Below are 18,858 nucleotides of genomic sequence, written 5' to 3' on the forward strand. Positions count from 1 at the left end.
AAATAACAATAAATAAAAATTTTATTGGTGAGCAAAATAATTATTTGTATGTATATTATTAGTTCTCACATTGTCCCATCAACATTGACATATAATCCATTCTTATTATATTCAATAAAGAAAAAAAAAGTTCACTAAAAAAACATACAAATGAGACTAAAGTCAATTGATGGAAAATTTCTCAAGCGTGGCTGACGCAATGTCGCTACCTTACCACCTCTTGTGTCCATTTAGCTTCAACTTTAAGGTAAGAATTTATTATGCATGTGAATTCGAAAATCTCAACATCTTAGTTGATACCAAAGTTTTAAATATCAATATCGATAGAAATGTCGATGTCTCAATTTCATGAATTGTCGATGTCAATAGATATTTATGAGAAAGTTGGAGAAATAAAAAAAATTGTAAAAAATATTTAAATTAACAAATAACAAATTTTCTATTTTTAAATAAGTTAAAAATACTTTATATTAATATTATATATATATATATATATATATTAGCCACATGGTTAATAATTTTCGTATTCTATCCTTTTTCTTTTTTTAATACCATAGATTAATGTCTGACATATTTAATAAGTTGATACTTAAAAATCATATAAAAGATCCATATTTTCTACGTTATCACGCAGGTTGAAAAATATGTCAAAGAAGAAGAAAGAAACGAAAAAAACAAATTATTTTGGAAGTTGACATCCAAACAAGTCCTTCCTCTGCCACTATAAATATCCCTTCATCGCCACCAAAATTTCTACTTTCTGCACGTTTCTTCCTCAGTCACTACCAAACTTCAGCGAATTGAAACTCTGCGGAATCGAATACAATCCAATCCAATCCAATCCTTCGTTTTCTTCATTTCGCCCTTTTCTGGTTCGTCACAGAATTCGATCGGTTTCTTTTTTTTTCCTTTACTACATTCTTGCAATTTCTTGAAGATTCATGGCAATGGCGGAGGAAACTGCAATCGCCCCCTATGCCGCCGGCGGTGCCCTCGCCGAAGTCGAGATCGGTCCATATTCGTTCAAGGGCGAACTGGCCCGCATTGTCCGAGGAGTCATTGTAGAAGTTACGAACGTGGAGCAAGCAAAAATCGCAGAGGATGCCGGCGCCTGTTGCGTCTTGCTCTCCGAGCCGATCCACGAAGGCATTACGCGAATGCCGGATCCGCTGCTATTCAAAGAAATCAGGGGCGTTGTTTCGATTCCGGTGATCGTAAAGGTCCGCGTCGGGCATTTCGTCGAAGCTCAGATTCTTGATTCTGTTGGTGTGAAGCACATCGATGAGAGCGACGCTGCGTCGGTTGCGGACGAGGAGAATTTTATCAACAAGCAAAATTTTCCGGAGACCTATTTTGTGTGTGGATGTCGAAGCCTGGGCGAGGCGTTGAGGAGAGTGAAGGAAGGCGCGACAATGGTGAAGACTCAAGGGGGCGTCGCGGCGTCTGCTTTAGGTGACATTGTGGAGACGACGCGCAATGTTAGGTCTGTAATGGGAGAAATTAGACAGTTACACAATATGGATGACGATGAGGTTTTCGCCTTCGCCGAGAAGATCGCAGCGCCTTATGATCTTGTCAAGGAAACCAGGCAAATATGCCGGCTACCGGCGATCCATTATGCGGCCGGAGGAATTTCGACTCCGGCGGATGCGGGTTTGATGATGCAGTTGGGCTGTGATGGAATCTTTATTGGATTGGAGATATTCGACTGCGCCAATCCCCGTGACCGATTGAGGAGAATGGTCCTGGCAGTGAAGAATTACAACGATCCCAACATTCTTGCGGAGGCTAGTTTTGGTTTCGGCGCCGCATGAGAATTGTTCACAACGGAGTAAATAGTCTTCTTCTTCTATAGTTCTTTGTATGTTTCTGATCATATACCTCTTTTCTAGTATAGATTCTGAACAGATTGTTACATTTTCGACCGTCGTCCTCCCCAATTGTTGAGAACATATAGAATGTTTTCTTGTTTAGAGTGTCAAATTCTTGAGATTGATATGATTTTCATGCAATAGAAATTACAGAATCGTACCATTTTTCTGTTCATTGGTTTTTACTTCTCAAGGAGAAAAACAGGGGAACCATTTGGGTTACTCTTCTGGGGGTTCTGGTGTTATTTAAATTGATTCTTTAGGGAACCATTTGGCTTATCAAAATCTCCAAGAACCCAACTCTTCATCACATAAAACCAACAGTTCAAACCTAGATAAATTGGGCAATCAAATGTTTGGCAATATAGGATCAAATGCTTTGTATAAATCTGGAGCATGTGTCTGAACGAGAAATTAGAAAGTGGGAATGATTCATAATTTAGTACTACACAATCAGAGCTTCATTCATTGCCGTGACTGATCAGTTCCATTGCTTAACAAACACCTCAAAGTCATCTCATAAGCAACAAAAATGGGGCCATTAACCAAAAATGCTCTGGCCACCGCAGTCCCAAGCCCTCGCCACAGAACTCTGTATCCCTCTTCTTTTACACTCTTGTCAAGACAATCTACAATTCCACTGTATGATTGTGTCTGAGCCTGAAGTCTTGTCTTTAACACATCTAATGGATAAGAAAAAACCCAGCTGACGACTCCAGCCATCCCTCCGGCGACCAACATTGTGCTCATGCTCTCTTGGCCGGACTTCCGGCAGCCCGGATGAAGCTGCTCTCTCATGCACTCATATGTCCAGAAGTAGAAGCCGTGCGCCGGCGCGTCTCTGAGCATGGTTATGGTAAGTCCTCTGTAAATCCCTCTCACCCCCTCTGTTTTGCAGATGCTCCTGGCGACGCTCACAGGGCCTCTGTGAGAAGAAGAAGAAGAAGCTGATTGTTGCGAACTCTGCAACTGGAGGCGAATCTTCACCAGTTCCACCGGCGTCAGGATTAAGCTCTGAAGAGCTCCGGTGCCAACTCCTCCAAAGGCCACAGCCTTGTAGGTCGGAGGGCCGCCGTTAGATTGATAGGAATTGAATGCCCGAGAGAGGACGGCGTAGATCTGAAACGCGGCGGCGTTCTGTAAATGCAAAAAACATTCAATCAGTATCAGGTCTTGTAATCTTAATCCGCCATTGAAGGACTTGAGATGAGAACAGAAACAGCCATGGAAGGACCTGGAAAGTGACAGAGGCCAAGGGAGCGGCCATGCCTCTGTAGAGGCCAGCAAGGCCATCGTGGGCGATGATATTGCGGAAGATTCTCACGGCGGAGCCAGAAGCCGATTGCTGTTGCCTGATTCGAAGAGTATCAAGTGGGTAGCCGGAGATTATGCCGGCGATGCCTCCAAATCCACCGGCCACAAATTCTTTACCCCAACTGCTTGCGAGGAACTCTGGCCAGAAATCCATTTCTATAATGCCAATCAACACTAACTTTAATGCCAAAAGGTACTGCTGTTTTTAAAAACTTTTCTACCTGTTGATGAAATTCAAAACCCTGTTCTTGCTTTTTCCTTCTTACCTGTTGTTTAAGCTCAACTCCCCATATTTCATTGAAACTTCTTGCCAAAACAGATCAAATAATGTGTGCTTTTTCTGGGTTCTTTTGGGGCTGCGACAAATTTGAATGTCGTAACTGATCTGAATCGAATATATACCATAACCCAGTTTTGAATATTCTGTCTCTCTCTCTCTCTCTTCCTCCAAAACGCTGAAATTTGTATTGTCCAGTGGCTTATATGGAGATTTTGAAGGAGTGGAAGAAAAACGTGAAGAGCAACGAAAGGAACAGAGAGCCCCAATTGTGACACTTGTCTTTTTCGGCCGAAACAGAAGCCACAGATGTTGCTGGTTCCATGGGAGAGAGAGAAGGAAGAAGAAGAAGAGAACGGCCAACACCAACTTTCGGAGGAGCAGTAGGAGAATGCCTCGTGGCCATGGACCAATCAGGTTCTGACATGCTGTCTTTTTTTCTTTCATTGTTTTCCTAAATTTTGAGTGGTGTTGTTAAAACTTGTTTTCAAGTTTTTGTTTTCCTGTAAGAATATGGTTTTGTTTTTATTAATTTAATCATTTAAGTCTAATTTAAAATTAAGTTTTGGATCCTAGCCTCGAAATATAATGGGTACGATTCTTATATAGATTATAATCTTGGGTATAATGACTATTCGTTGCAATAATGAATTTAGCAATTTAGTCCTTATAGTTTAATATTTGTTATGATTTAGTCACTATAATAAAAAAAATATTATTTATATTTAATGAAATTTCTTGTATATATACATGCATCAAATAATAGGGAATATGTTTTTGGTCATATTCGATGTCACACCTCCAAAAAAATTATGATTAGAAGATAACCTATAAAAAAATATTTCTACCTAATCTTTAGTTATGCTGAATTTGAACAATATTAGCTTTTTGATATCCAGTAAACTATACGATTTATCTTATAAGCAATTTACCAACTTAAATGGAGCTGAATTTGAACAATATTAGCTTTTTGATATCCAGTAAACTATACGATTTATCTTATAAGCAATTTACCAACTTAAATGCATCTAACCAACGTATCGTATCATCTTTTTTATTGTGACCTTTCTAATGTTTCTACATCTAACCACTTTTCATGTAAATAAAAAATGTCAAACTTTATAAATTAGTTTCGTTTTTACTATTCTAACAAATAAATTTAAGAAAATTACTAAACAACATGAATTTAGCTCAGCAGTGAACGTAGTTTTCTCTTTTTTAAGGTTAGAAGTTCAATCTTCCATCTCCACGTTTAGAGCGAATATTATGATTTTAGGAGAGATGAGGTTTGGAAAAAGTGGGGGATGGTACCATGGTTGATAGGAGAAATAAATGAAAGGACTTCACTCAAATTTGCATTTTGCATAACGAGGCAGATTAAAGGTTCCATATTATCATCACATCAATTTTAACCATATTCTCATTTTCTGCAGGAGATTCTTTTTTTAAATTCTTTCACCTGTCATTTTCTTTTGATAACATTTAGAATAAATTTAGCATGACCTCTAAACTGTTAAATAAGAAAAATCAACGTATATTTTAAAAAAATCAGAATAAAGTATTATTTGACTTTCTTTATTCATTTTTTGATAACTCTTTCATCTCTCAGCTTCTCTTCAGGCAAAACAGAATTTTTCCTGTGTCTCCTCTCTGGAACATGGTCTAAACTGTAGCGAGTGTTGCAGTGAACAACACATTTTCCTTTTTCTCCCCTAGCTTATAAAAAATGAAAACATTGACCAACCATGAATTCAGATTGCAACTCGATTTGAAAACTCGGATCGATTCTCACCTAGTTCTTCTGTATTATATGGTGCTTCTTATCGGGTATATAAACACAAACACCTGCCAATTAGTAGAAACAGTGCCCACCTAACCAAAAAATTTGACATCAAAATATTATTGAGCTTCTTAGGAACAAGGGGTTTCAGATAATTTGGCAATCAAAACCTGCATTAGTATGGCATTCAATGGGGATCACAGTATTTTCATCTACACAAATCAATCTGTCATGCACAGCACAGCGGGCAAGTCGAAAAGTATTCAACTTCAAATTTGATCAGTTCATGTGGAGGGAAGGATGATATTTGGTCATTCCTTATAAAAGATGTTATACCATCAGTTGATTAAAAAAACAGCAAACATCTGCAATTACACCTGGGAAAATCCGTCTGTACTTTGTGCTCGAGATCCTCGCTTGTTCCCACTTTTTTTGGGCCCAGTGCTCCCAAAGGTGGCCCCTTTTGTTGGGCCTATGAGCTCCTTTAAGTGCCTGTACATCAAATGATTCAAATTACAGTCTATTAGGTACAATCTCTCCATTTTTTTCTCTTTTCGTATAAGCAATCCAACCACTTAAACGCATCTAGCCATGGTATCATATCATTGTTGACCTTTCTAATGTTTTTACGCCCAACAACTTTGCTTATACAACTTAAAGGCATCTAGCCATTGTATCATATCATCTTTTTCATTGTGACCTTTCTAATGTTTTTATACCCAACCACTTTTCAGGTAAATACTAAAATATTTATATCAAACTTCATAAATTAGATTCATTTTTATTATTCTAACAAATAAGGTACAATCTTCTCACAAACATTAGAGAGGACGTAATATTTGAATATCCAACTTCTCTCACCTTTAATTTGATAATAAAAACCAACATAACTTACCCACGAAAATTTGTAAAGTAGAGATAGAAAGAGCTACAAATAACGGAGAAGTTAACCATAGTTAATGACACTCTCAATGATTTCTTAAGCTGAGACTCAGAACTAAAGGAAACCCATAATTAGGGCCAACGAGACTATTTAGGGAAAAAAAAAACCCAAAAAGGATAGCAGATTTAGGGGCTATTTGCAAGTGTTCTGGAAAAAGGTTTTTTGCTTTTTGCATGTTCTCTTCTCTAACCTGAAAATACGTCTGCACTGGTACGAGCAGAAATGCACAAATTCAAGAAGTGATGTGAACAATATAATGCAACTTACAGACGGTGGTAGAAAAATTTATTAAGTTTTAATCCAGGATGAGTGCATATTCATACCCGTAAGCCCTCCACACCTGGAATGTTAATTTATTCCGAATCTGATGAGTCTGATCTGGTACTTTGCCTCACACTTCTGGTTTGTGCACTAGATTTTGAAGCATTTATGGATGATTCGCCTTCATAGAAGATTACTTGACATTTTGCCAACCTCTCTTCCAATTCCTCGGTGCTGAATTCGTCCGTTCCACCAAGCTCATCAAATCCCACCTGATAGATTTACATGAAGGGTAATGTTAAAGCTCAAAGGGCACCAACTATAATTCGGTAATCAGGGGTGTATTATCATAAAGGACATACCACATAGTCATCCACTTTTGCATTCTTGATAAGAGCAAGGGTCGGAAGAACAACGATCTTCAACCTCTCAGCCAGAAATGGACTTTTCTCAGCATTAATTTTTACGAAACGCGTCTCAATATGTTGCTTTGCCAAAATACTCATGTGCTTGTCCATAACCTGTAAATGTACATGCATCGCTTCTCTCAAATGCTCAGGCTTTCAAGTGATAATTACAATTTAAAAACAAGAAAAAAATCTTAAATTATGCAAGATAATTTCCAATGGTCCTGCTTAGATGCCCATAATGTGTTGCAATGTTTACAATCAAATTTTGTATGCAAAAATATAACAAAGCATATAAGAACGAATAAAGGATCAGTCCTCTGCCAACATCCTCTCGGTAAAACATCTATTGTTTCCAAAGGCCACTAATCTTTTTTTAGTATTGGAAAAGTGTTCACCAATTTTGATAGGTATAACATTGCAAGCAAATAGAACAAAGGAGAGCTTAGCCTCTATGATAAGCAAGTGAATGCTGGTATCCAATCAATTGTCAACTAAGTTGAGAGCTATATGCTATAGAAAAAATCTCACATTGAGAAAGTGCACATTAACAAGGCACATGATCCCTAACTAGATCTAGAACCTCTTATAAACCAATGCACTTTCATTTGAAAAATCTTGTCATTCAATCATCATTCACATATTTCTATGATTTCAACTCCACTTTAGTATAATATACAAGACAAATTAATAAGGGCTGCACAAAACGAAAAACCAGAGGATTCAGAATTTGAGTCTCATTATGCTAACATGAACTCGTGTCTCATATTGCTAGGCACATTTGAGCATCGCGGTAACTGGAACACGTAGCAAAACGAAAAGATAGAAAACAATCCCTTCCTGGAATTAAGTTCAATTTCCCAAAACTTCAAAAATCCACCAACTTTACAATTAAATTGTTTTAAAAATCCAATTAAACACACTGAATCAATCAAGAATTGACTAGATAAACTTAATTGATAGAACCTTGCAGGGCCAATTTTCACGGTAGAAGTGGCAGACCACGCGATCACTAGCCTTGACAATGGAGAAGAAATCCTTCTCGACAGGAATCTCCGAGTACTCGCCGTGGCCAAGGGAGATCCATCGACTACGCTTCTCCGCCATCTTCTTCATCTGCTGCAATCTTCGCTCCCTTAAAGCCTCAAAATCGTCGAGGTCTAGACGATCTAGCGCTGCAATTTCGTCATCAATCTTGTCCTCCACGGCCTTCGCCACCGTCAGCACCTGCTTCTCCAATATCTGCGACAACGAGAAAGAAAAAACCGATCATACACAAATGCTAACAGAAATTTTTTTCTACGTATAGAGAGGCCGAGAGAGTACCTCTTGAACTTTTGAGTTCTCCATTTGCTAGAAGTTGGAAGACGATTCCCCTCGAAAAAGGTCTAAAACGTAATGAAGTTGCAAACGGATCGTTTCGAGAGCTCTTCAGCAAAATCAACCTGTCTAAGAAACCGAAAATGATTCAAACGTTAGATTCAAAAGCAATGAAGACGTTCAACCGCTGCCTTGCTGATTAGCTAAATACATAACTGAATTAGCTCAACGAAGATCAAAACTATAGAAGATTAACATAGAGCTAACCAAAACACAAAGTTGCCTCATTACCAGGGGAAACAAATAGTATGCAAGAAAATTTTACCTCAGCTTATTGGACGTGGAGACTGGACAGAGAGAAGTTGAGAATGCTGCAGTCTCACCTCGTGATTATCAACGGAAATAGGAGGACGGTGACCGCCGATCGGAGCGGAGAGAGAAGAAAGGCCAACCGGAGAGAAGCAGATCGGGGGAAGATGAGGAGATGAGGGCAGATCTAGAAGTGAATCCCTTACCTGACCGGCTGACCCAATTTTTTCGAGAATTGGAAATTCAAAATTGTATGGAGAGTTGTACGAAATTACAGAAATGCCACGAGAATGAGGATGGCGGGATCAGCACGATAATTTCAAAACTGCCACCGACAAACCGGTTCACTGCAGGATAACTAATGTCTAATGGTGAATCGAAGGCATCCGAACCACGGAGTATGCTTCGAACCGGTCGATATGAACCATTATATTTGAGAGATTTTGAAAATTTAAAGGTTTAATTGTAACCGCTACAAAAAGATTATTTAGGTTGCATATTTCTAAAAAAAAATATTTTCGAACGGCAATACATTTAAATCAAATTATATTTTAAACTATTATTATTATTTTTTTCAACAAAAATAATAATTATTTTTTTTAGTAGTGTGATAATTGGAAAACACATTTAAATCAACATCTGTTGACTTTTAAACTGTAATTGACAATGATAAACCAACAAACAAAATATTTTTGAAAACATGTCCAAACAATAAAATGGTATATGTTTTATTCTGTCAACCATTTTATATTTAAATGCCAAGCAAACTGACAAGTAACAATAAAAATTTGCTTCCTTTTTTATAAAAGAAAACATAATCTTAAGCACAACCTTTTAAAGAAATCCCTGGGTAATGAACGTTAATATTACCATGACATGGTTTAATCACCAGCTCATATCTAAAAGCCCTAATATTAAAATGGTAACAAAATTTGGGCTAAATTTAGAAAAATACTCCTAAACTTTACCACCTTGTTTCAAAAATATATTTTATTTAATATTTTGAATATAAAGTTGAATCATAATAATTAATGTAAAAACTTGTCTAGATTAAGTTAAAAAAAACAAGATGATATGTGTAGATTCGTTAATGTGAGCCTACGGATTTTATAATAATATAGATCATGAAAAATATCGATACATCATGATATATGGAGATATACCCTTTAACTAAATTATATTTTTTACTCTATTTATAGATGAGTAAAATAGACAAGTAAAGATAAAATAGATGAGTAAAATAAACAAGTAAAGATAAGGAGAATATGTATATAAATATGTTAAGTATGTGTATAGATATGTAAAAGAAAAAAAAATTTATTTTGTTCCCCCTTCTTTTTTATTTTTTTATTTGTTCATACTCTATCTCATTGTGTTCAATTAATACTTTATACATATTTACATATTTCAAATGTATCTATCATTTTTAAAAGCTAGTGAATAAAACTTTGAATCCAATACTTAATACTTGAAACTTTGAAATTGATACTTGCCATCTCGTTCCATTCCATTAAAATTGGACAAATATTTGCTCGAATGATATTTTCAAAACGTTTGTAAAAAGTTAAAGAAGTTAAAGGTTGAAGAGCATTCTTTTGTAATTAAGCCAAAACTATAGTACCTATGAATTGTATACTCAATCACAGAAGCACAACCCTGCTTTGGGGTGTAGAGTGCCTCCAGACGACCGTAAGACTGGAAAAGTTCCCCTTTCGGTATAATTCTGACCTACAGCAGCAACAAGTTGATGTAAATTTAGCCCTAAAACTGCAATGCAATCCCGATACTAATCCTACGGCCCAAAGAATTACTCTTCATCAAGCAACCAGTGTAGCCCTAACAATTCATTTCAATCAATCAGCTTCTAGTCTCAAGATAGATCATAAACTTGAAAAGCATTGAACTTCTATGATATCATTCCAGAAACAAGGATCATCACATATTTCCATCACAAATATTCTTCTAGGTTTTTACACAGAACATAACGAGAGAGTAGAAAAGCGTTTTTATTCGGTTCATGCAGAGGATAACATGTCACACAATCATTTGATTAAAACGACATCAGATGTCTGCAATTTCAGCTCAAGTAATCTACATATGTTGTGTGGGAACCCTCATTTCTTCCCACTCTTCTTGAGCCCAGCACCTCCAAAGGTCCCCTTCTGTTGGGCCTTAGCTCTTAGCTCCCTGAGAGCCTGTAACGTCAAACAACTCAAAATTATAGTAGCAATCTTCAACACAACCAGTGGACAGAAGAAAGGTTTTGTTACTGTTTCAACTTCTCACCTTTTCCTCATCCTTCTTCTTTTGAATGTTGGCCATGTCAACCTATTGAAGAAGACCCAGTAAAATTCACAAGGTAGTTTTGTAAATAATAATACAAACCTTTCTATCACTGCCTTGTTATTTAGCTGACTACATAAATGATTTTGAAGTATAGGAAAAGAAACAAATAGAAGGCAGTAATGATTACAAGACACAAAAGCTGCAACCTAGTGCTCAATTATTCATTAACTTTTGAGATAATATATGATATATTATATCAGTCTTTTAGCTTCAAGCAAACAGTGCTAGGAAATTTGTTAAATGGAAAGAGAAAAATTGAAATTAATGGGAAATCATGATAAAATGTTTCAATTGTGTCCAGTTCCTCAATAAAAGTGACATGTAGTTATCCTCATGGGAACTGAAAAGTAAAATTAGAAAAAACTTATCAAACAAAATGCAAGGGGCTGTTTGAATGCTCTTACCAAAAAAATTTTAAAAATTCAACGAAAACATGATTGAAAATTTGCTCTCTAAATGTTGTTCAATTAGTTTTTTTCCTTAATCCGTAGATAGACTATTTTTTAAAATTACTAAATTTGTTCTTTCTATGAAGTTAATAATGGTTTCATGTGCACAATAACTTTAACCTTTGCAAGCCACTCAATTACAATTCTTAAAAATATACTTGAGAACAAAGGCAAATAACTATTGAGAAAACAATCTTCCAAGCTCAAAACAACATTCTTTAAAAATCACAGCCAGACTAAACACCAAGTCACTTGCCAACCATCAGATATAATAGTAAATCGAAAACTGAAAACAGAAAATAGAAATCGTATAACACTTCCACATAGAAGACAAGTTCCTTATGAAATATTTCCATCATACTCTTATGCTGAGACCTATATTAAGAGCAACCCATAATCTAGAACTGCAAAAAAGTTCAAATAAAATCCATCTTACAGATTATGTGAATCGTAACTTAATGTGTACAGTAATCAATTAACCTGTACCAGCCATCTGATTACAGTTATTCAAAAGAGTGTTGAAGACAGACAATTAAACTATTTCCAAAACAGTTTCTCAAATACGCCACAATATCTGGCGTTTAGACACGGAACAGCTAGATCGAGCTACCCTTATATATGCATCGCTGCTTTTGTTTGAGACAAAGATCGCTCGATGATATATATTCCGTTAATGGGATTTAACAACAGACAATCCAGTGTCCTGATTTCAACCCAGGAACATACAAGCAAACAACGAAGATAAGACGATTTCATCTTAAAAGTTGTATTAAAAAAGAGAATCCAATAAAAGATAGATCTGCGGCATGGATCCATAACATAATAAATCAAGTATACCTCGTCGTACTCCTTCTTATCAACCTTGGGTTGCTTCAGAGGCTTTGCTTTCCCTCCTATAAAGGCAAAAACACAATCAATTCTCCAAATCACGATTAATGAAAAAAAGTTCTGTATCATAGCGTAGTTGTTTTTTAATCCGATCGATGGTACTGCCATATCCAAGAGAAAATCGGAATAGATAGCTTAAAATTACCATAACTATGAGGAAATAGAGCGTACCTTGCTTGGACGACATGGCTGAGATCTTGCTAGGGTTTGGCCCGAGTCGAATAGAACAAAGAGGGATCGCCTGTACGCGGCAATTGAAGGCTCGCGGAATAATACAACGGGCTGCCATTTATAGACACCATAATTGGCACGTGCTATGAACGTGATTTGATTTTATATACATACCTATATACTTTCTTACTCCCAAAATTATAAATTAAAGAAAAAAAACCTTGACCATTAAACATTATAATTAGGTTTAGGTTGGAAAGCTAATTTTAGAAAATGGAATCGTGTGGAGTGGATGCAATATAATTTTAGATGAGATTTCTTTTACATTTTTCTAAATTTGTTGAATTTTTTTTTTTTTTTTTTCGAACCGCACAGTCTCATAGTTTGAGGTATATAACAATTTAATAATTGTTTTTAGTTAAAATTTTGAGTAGCTGACTTTTTTTTTTAATACAACGTCTAGGATGTTCTAATTTAATATGCAACACAATTTAGATAAATTTAAAATTTAAACCATAATGAAACATTAAATTCTATATATCTTAACATATTCCGTGTAGAACATAATTAAATTAAAGTTTGGGAAGGGACTTTGGAGGCAAGGATTTAAATACGCGGTAGCCATATTTGTTGTTGTGAGCCATAATTAAACTATACAGACAAAATACAATTTTAACTTTGAACTTGTTGGTGTATCAAAATTTACACTAAATTTACAATTTCATCCTATTGAATGTTAGTTGTAGATGACTATTAAATTTTCCACCTTATACTTCAAAATGGGTCGTAAATTCTTACGTTATAATTCGTTTTCATTTGATGAATGATTGGATAAATCTATATTGTTTTTCAATTAATTTCAAAATATATACACACCACATTCGTACATCAAAAAAAAAAAAATTTATATATATATATATAAATATGAAATTGATGCGATCTAAATGAGATTAGCGTTAGCGTTAGAGCTAGTTTTTCATTGAGGGAAAGTGTTGACAAAGTTATGTATTAATTGTTGATTTTGTTCATTGAAAAATATGATTTCCATTTATTTTTTTTAATTGCCAAGCAACTCAACTGCAATTCGCACGTGTTTTCGACTCGTGAGTTCAAATTCCTTGTTGTATTACAAAAAGAGTTTTTTATTATTATTATTATTATTATTTTATATTTTCACAGGTAATTTATTTGTTGTTATATTATATCTTATATCCACCAGAAAAATCCAGTGCTATTCTGCCGGATACTGTCAAATCGGTACTTCGCAAACCGAGACCCATGGCAGCGGCAGAGCTTAACAATCCCTCGAACACGATATTGCCTGCAACCAAACTTCGGTTTGAGTTCCTTCATCTTCAACATCACGAATCGACGATGGCGCCGTTTCCAGTTCGGAAAATATGGATTTTGTGGCTACACTTACAGGCATGTTTAATTTCCTTTGTCTTCTTTTCCTTCCACTCTCTCTTTGAGCGCAAGGTGTTTGTAGAAAGTCCTTCCGGATTTCAGGAGCTCAGCCAACAAGTTCTCGCCGAAGATTGGTTTAAATCCCAAAGAAAAGTGATAACTGGTCCATCTATGACTAACCAGCTTCTTGAACAATTGTTCTTGGATTTCATTCGCTTTTGAAAATGGCCCCGTCTGCCAAATCTGGGGAAAGCAAACAAATTTCTTACTGGTAATTGCTTGTCAATGTATCAATCTTCCTCGAAAAACATTGAGCTGCAGGGTTTCATATTTTAAACTGATGTTTGATTTGTGAATGCAGTGAAAAGGTGGTGGCGACTGGTGGTGGTTATGTCTAATTCTTGGTCAGCCAGCATCATCCAGGTATTGCTCGAGAACTTGTTTAGGTATTGCTTGAGAACTTGTTTATCTTCGTAAATATTCGAGACTGACGGTAACTACAGAGACTTAAAAGTAAATAATATGTTATTAGACGATAGCATGAATCCAAAAAATTTATAATTTTGGCCTGGCCCAATTAATTACAACATTTTTTTAATGCTATTTTAGTAAGGAAAATACTTGGCTTCTCACTTAGGAATCTTGTCCACGACAACTCATCATTTTTAAAAAAACACTTTTCTCCCTCCTTATTGGTGAGCCAAGTATTTTTCTTTTGGTAATTGCCTTGTTTAATTTTTGATAATTGATTCAGCGTTTCTAAAAAATGAGCCAAGATTAGAAAAAAAGAATAGTCAATAGGCATTTGGTCAACCTTTCACATCAGAAGTGTTGACTCTCGGACGTGAAATATGGAGCTATATAATGAAACAGTTAACTGCGAACAGTTTTTCTTTCTAAGATGTCTACCATAATACAAAATTATTGGGGGGAAGAAAAGAAACAAACAAAAAAGTTTGAACATATCCTTGTGGAAGATTTTGACTGCAGTTTTGTCCAATTCGTTTTATTTTCAGAACTTATAATCATATGATTTCCCTCACTTTCAAATGTTGTTGGAATTTGTTAAACTTAAATAAGGCAGTCCCTTTCCAATCGACCGCCATGAAGTAAGCTCAGGACAAAAGCTTTCATCATCATATAAAATATTTAAGTTACCATGTCAAGACCGCCATTGTTGATTTCATTGTTTATCTTTTCTCAGTTCCCCTTGGTCCAAGTTCAAAAGATTTCTAATGGCAGAAGCAAAACCACCAAGTCAATTTTCAGGTCAGTCAAAACCAGGACTCAATCATTGGTTTCGTCAGTTGCAAAGAGAAGTTGATAAAACGCATGAAACTGCAAGTTATATCCTTATATTGTCCACTACAACGAGCGGTTTGTAAATGGAAACAGGCACTGGAGTTGCAGGAAGGTTTCCATTTCAATGTTTTCTGCGCTGCTGCTTTATACTGCTTCTGCTGGTGGAGTTTTCCGACTGCCAGGCTGATGTACTGGCGCAAGGCCAAGAGCTAACAGCTGGATCTCAGTTAATTTCAGCTACTGGCATCTTTACGCTCGGGTTTTACAGTCCTAGCAATTTGAATGTCAGTTATATAGGAATCTGGTACAACAGAGATTTCCAGCAGCCGTTGTGGATTGCCAATCGAAACTCTCCATTTCCCAACAATTCTGGATCACTCAGCCTCACAATTGACAACAACGGCAGCTTGAAGATTATTCGGAAAGGAGGAGGAGGAGATGGCTATAGTACTTCTTTTTCACTCTTCGATGTTGAAGAAGCAACCAATAGCAGTGCCATTCTGCAGGATACCGGTAACTTTGTACTGCATGAGCTCAACCCAGATGGCTCAGTAAAGGGGCAATTATGGCAAAGCTTTGATCATCCAACAGACACTCTGCTTCCCGGAATGAAACTTGGGATCAATCACAAGACTGGATCCACTTGGTCTCTAACGTCTTGGGGGAGCAAATATTCTCCTGTATCAGGAGCCTTCACCCTCGCAATGAATCCAAACAATACAAAACAGTTACTGATATTGCTTCGGGGAGTCATGTTTTGGACTAGTGGGAATTGGCAGGGCGGTCGTTTCGAGTTCTCTCAAGAACTATCGAGTATCAACAATCAGGACTTCAATTTTAATAGAGTTTCCAATGAGAATGAAACATATTTCTCTTACTCCACCTCCAGCTTCTATCGGTCTCCTTATTATGGACCGACGGACGTTCTACCCCAGTTGAGTTTAGACAAAAATGGTGATTTGACGTGGAGCAATTGGGGTTCAAAAGTCCATTGTCCATTCTTTGAGAATGATTTTTCTTACGGTGTTTCAGAAGATGGATGTGTGGGGGAAAAGCAACACAAAATTCCAGATTGTCGAGATCCGCCCCAGAATATTTACAGTATGTGGATGTCTGGTTACATGGAGGGAAACAGTTCCAGGTTCAAAGAAAGTGAGAACATGACGTTGTATGAATGTAAAAATATTTGCATTCCTGAATGTGATTGCATCGCCTATGGTTCTATGGATGAGGATGGCACCGGCTGCGAGATTTGGAGTGTGGGAGCAACATTTAGTTCGGTGGACGGAGGTTCACAGTGGATTTGGTTTCTGGACACTGATGGCAAAGGTAAGTTGGGTTACTTCAAACCAAAGAAGATGAACTAATAAATTGGCTCGCTTTCAAATCTACCAACTATCTAGCTTAACAAATCATGACTTGGAAGTGGAACCTTAGTTTAAGGGGGGTTTTTGTCAGAACGTAGTTGATCTTGAAACTTATTTAAAAGGGAGAGATGTTGAAAATTTGAAGAAAGCATCTCTTGGGGAGATCCATTTAAACTTTGTCAACTTCGGTTCTCAACTTTTAAACAAAAGCTACAATACTAAGTTTTAAAATGGCCCTCAATATATAGCTAGTAATGAAATCTTAATTTGTGCAGGAAAGAAGGCAAAGGTTTGGGTGTGGATTATTGTTGGTCCGATAGGAGCTGCAATCCTTCTCCTGCTGGGCTTTATTTTCTATGTCAAATGGAAAGCACAAATACTCAAAGGTAATAATATTTAAATTAAAAATGAAAACCTTTCTTTCGATGTCTTGCGAATGATGTATGAGTTTAAATATCCATATGTCTTACCCACAGCTATAGGTAAAATAAGGAAGAAGGATTCAGAGCAACGAAAATTTCTACATGAAATGGGAGTCAGATCTAAAAGTTTCAACATTCTAAGATGGAATAGACAGAGAAGAGAAGAAAAGAACTCAGAACTACAATTTTTCAGTTTTGAAACTGTAGCCACTGCAACAAATAATTTTGCAAACGAACATATGCTCGGAGAAGGTGGTTTTGGACCTGTTTATAAGGTATCATCTTTGGAAGCTCAGGTTGATATGTAAAATTCACTTGTGGGCTTGAGTATTAGCATAAGGCACGACACATAGATTACTAATATTAAATTAGAGAAGAAATCGTTGCAGATATTTAAACTTAAAAGTTAAAATCTTATGTTTTGATACTGAGTTAAGTCACAATTAGATCTAAACGTTCAAGCACATGTTAAAATGAGTATGTTGTTTGCAGGGAAGTTTGGCTGACGGTCAACAAGTAGCTATTAAAAGATTGTCAAGGAATTCTGGACAAGGACTGGAGGAGTTCAAAAATGAAGCTATATTGATTGCCAAGCTGCAACATACAAATCTGGTTAGGCTTATTGGTTGCTGCATTTATAAAGAAGAGAAATTGTTAGTGTATGAGTACATGCCCAACAAAAGCCTCGACTCCTTCCTCTTTGGTTAGTCAATTAGGCAGCTTTAGACACACATACATAATAGTTTTTTGAGTGTTTTTTCTTTCTTTTTAATGAATGGTTGGATATATATAGATAAGGAGAAGAAGCAAATGCTAGATTGGGACAAACGCTTGCACATAATTCAAGGAATAATTCAAGGACTACTCTACCTTCATAACTACTCAAGACTGAGAATAATTCATTGAGATTTAAAAGTTAGCAACATCTTGCTGGATGATGAGATGAATGCAAAAATATCTGATTTTGGCATGGCTAGAATCTTTAAGCCCACAGAACATGAAGCAATTACTAGCCGAATTGTTGGTACATAGTAAGTATGTTCTATCTATTCTGACCGGTGTTCTTTTATCAATCATAGTTTGATAGTGATAAGTTACTGTAAGTTTAATATTTCAATATTTTCTCATTACTCTAGTGTTATTACTAAGAAGCTAAACTAAGATACATACATTTTGCAGTGGTTATATATCACCTGAATATGCAATAGATGGTACTTTCTCAGTAAAGTCAGATGTCTACAGCTTTGGAGTGTTGTTGTTGGAGATCATAACGAATCAAAAGAACTATAACAACTATGATTTGGAACGGCCCCTCAATCTCATAGGATATGTAAGTTGCAATGAAGTGATGCATTTATTTTATTTTATAATCTTTTAATGCAATTAAAGAATGCATGAGGATTGAAAATGTTGAAGATTGAGAGCGAATTATTTCCAGGCATGGGAATTGTGGGTGAATGGCAGAGGAGAAGAATTGATTGATTCAGATTTGTGCAACTCTGATCAGAAACCGAAAGCTCTAAGGTGTATTCATGTCAGTCTTCTGTGCGTCCAACAAATCCCAGCAGACAGACCCACCATGCTCGATGTTTATTTCATGATTCTCAACGATTCTACTCAACTTTCATCTCCTAAACAGCCTGCATTTTCATTCCTCGAACCCCACAATCGTCGGAGGTGGAGGCAGGCAACGGTGGGCTCAGATCGGAATCGACATCGGAAACTCGTTCCTTGAATAAGATGTCAGTCTCAGTGATGGTTGCTAGGTAAGAGCACCACAATGATTTTAATTCTGCAAAGGGACAAATGTCACAACAATAGTCCCATTGTATCAAAGATGATTGTATCTTTCCCCCATGACTTTGATTATATCTACATGTAAGCATTTCATCCAAAGGATTAAATTTAAAGTATTGACTTTGATTTCATTGGTCAAGACAATAAATGTTTTTATAACGTTGGCTACCAGCAGTGGGGCACGCATAGAGCTGCCAATTACAAGCCAAGTTTGTTTGTATTCCTAA

The 18,858-nt window shown here is 36.4% G+C and overlaps 3 protein-coding genes and 1 pseudogene across 6 annotated transcripts; 2 read left to right on the plus strand and 2 right to left on the minus strand.

Annotated features, from left to right (window-relative positions):
- Positions 1–549: 549 nt before the first annotated feature.
- Positions 550–2,084, plus strand: LOC111015088 (pyridoxal 5'-phosphate synthase-like subunit PDX1.2). Its single transcript, XM_022290007.2, has one exon. The coding sequence runs from the start codon at positions 942–944 to the stop codon at positions 1,812–1,814; it is 873 nt and encodes a 290-aa protein (XP_022145699.1). The 5' UTR covers positions 550–941; the 3' UTR covers positions 1,815–2,084.
- Positions 2,085–2,274: 190 nt separating this feature from the next.
- BAC2 (Mitochondrial substrate carrier family protein) lies at positions 2,275–3,665 on the minus strand. 2 transcript variants are annotated; one of them, XM_088117765.1, is made up of 3 exons: positions 3,452–3,665; positions 3,106–3,341; positions 2,275–3,008 (listed from the first exon to the last, which is right to left on the minus strand). In XM_088117765.1, the coding sequence occupies exons 2-3, from the start codon at positions 3,337–3,339 to the stop codon at positions 2,337–2,339; spliced, it is 906 nt and encodes a 301-aa protein (XP_087973891.1). In that variant the 5' UTR covers positions 3,340–3,341; positions 3,452–3,665; the 3' UTR covers positions 2,275–2,336. The 2 variants fall into 2 exon arrangements, with proteins under 2 accessions (XP_087973891.1, XP_087973890.1); XM_088117764.1 differs by having other exon boundaries at positions 3,106–3,665.
- A 1,722-nt stretch (positions 3,666–5,387) lies between these two features.
- LOC111015098 (thioredoxin domain-containing protein 9 homolog) lies at positions 5,388–8,713 on the minus strand. 2 transcript variants are annotated; one of them, XM_022290034.2, is made up of 6 exons: positions 8,499–8,713; positions 8,180–8,298; positions 7,820–8,095; positions 6,809–6,967; positions 6,509–6,718; positions 5,388–5,734 (listed from the first exon to the last, which is right to left on the minus strand). In XM_022290034.2, the coding sequence occupies exons 2-5, from the start codon at positions 8,201–8,203 to the stop codon at positions 6,539–6,541; spliced, it is 639 nt and encodes a 212-aa protein (XP_022145726.1). In that variant the 5' UTR covers positions 8,204–8,298; positions 8,499–8,713; the 3' UTR covers positions 5,388–5,734; positions 6,509–6,538. The 2 variants fall into 2 exon arrangements, with proteins under 2 accessions (XP_022145726.1, XP_022145711.1); XM_022290019.2 differs by having other exon boundaries at positions 8,180–8,302.
- A 4,842-nt stretch (positions 8,714–13,555) lies between these two features.
- Positions 13,556–18,762, plus strand: LOC111016751 (G-type lectin S-receptor-like serine/threonine-protein kinase CES101; annotated as a pseudogene). Its single transcript, XR_015787246.1, has 10 exons — positions 13,556–14,014; positions 14,105–14,166; positions 14,948–15,012; positions 15,139–16,374; positions 16,688–16,798; positions 16,889–17,109; positions 17,327–17,537; positions 17,628–17,865; positions 18,014–18,164; positions 18,273–18,762. The product of XR_015787246.1 is annotated as a G-type lectin S-receptor-like serine/threonine-protein kinase CES101 (transcript).
- The last annotated feature ends 96 nt before the right edge of the window (positions 18,763–18,858 follow it).

This window comes from Momordica charantia, assembly GCF_013281855.1.
Source record: "Momordica charantia cultivar OHB3-1 chromosome 9 unlocalized genomic scaffold, Mcharantia_2.0 BLBB01000009.1, whole genome shotgun sequence".
NCBI classification, from domain to species: Eukaryota; Viridiplantae; Streptophyta; class Magnoliopsida; order Cucurbitales; family Cucurbitaceae; genus Momordica; species Momordica charantia.

Excerpts from the sequence above, each read along its gene's own strand:
- LOC111015098 (XM_022290034.2), bottom strand. The coding sequence starts at position 8,203 with ATGGAGAACTCAAAAGTTCAAGAG. Across the intron at positions 6,968-7,819 it reads GTGAAAATTGGCCCTGCAAG|GTTATGGACAAGCACATGAG; the intron begins GTTCTATCAATT and ends GTACATTTACAG. Across the intron at positions 6,719-6,808 it reads CAAAAGTGGATGACTATGTG|GTGGGATTTGATGAGCTTGG; the intron begins GTATGTCCTTTA and ends TAAATCTATCAG.
- LOC111015088 (XM_022290007.2), top strand. The coding sequence starts at position 942 with ATGGCAATGGCGGAGGAAACTGCAATCGCCCCCTATGCCGCCGGCGGT.
- BAC2 (XM_088117765.1), bottom strand. The coding sequence starts at position 3,339 with ATGGATTTCTGGCCAGAGTTCCTCGCAAGCAGTTGGGGTAAAGAATTT. Across the intron at positions 3,009-3,105 it reads TGGCCTCTGTCACTTTCCAG|AACGCCGCCGCGTTTCAGAT; the intron begins GTCCTTCCATGG and ends TTGCATTTACAG.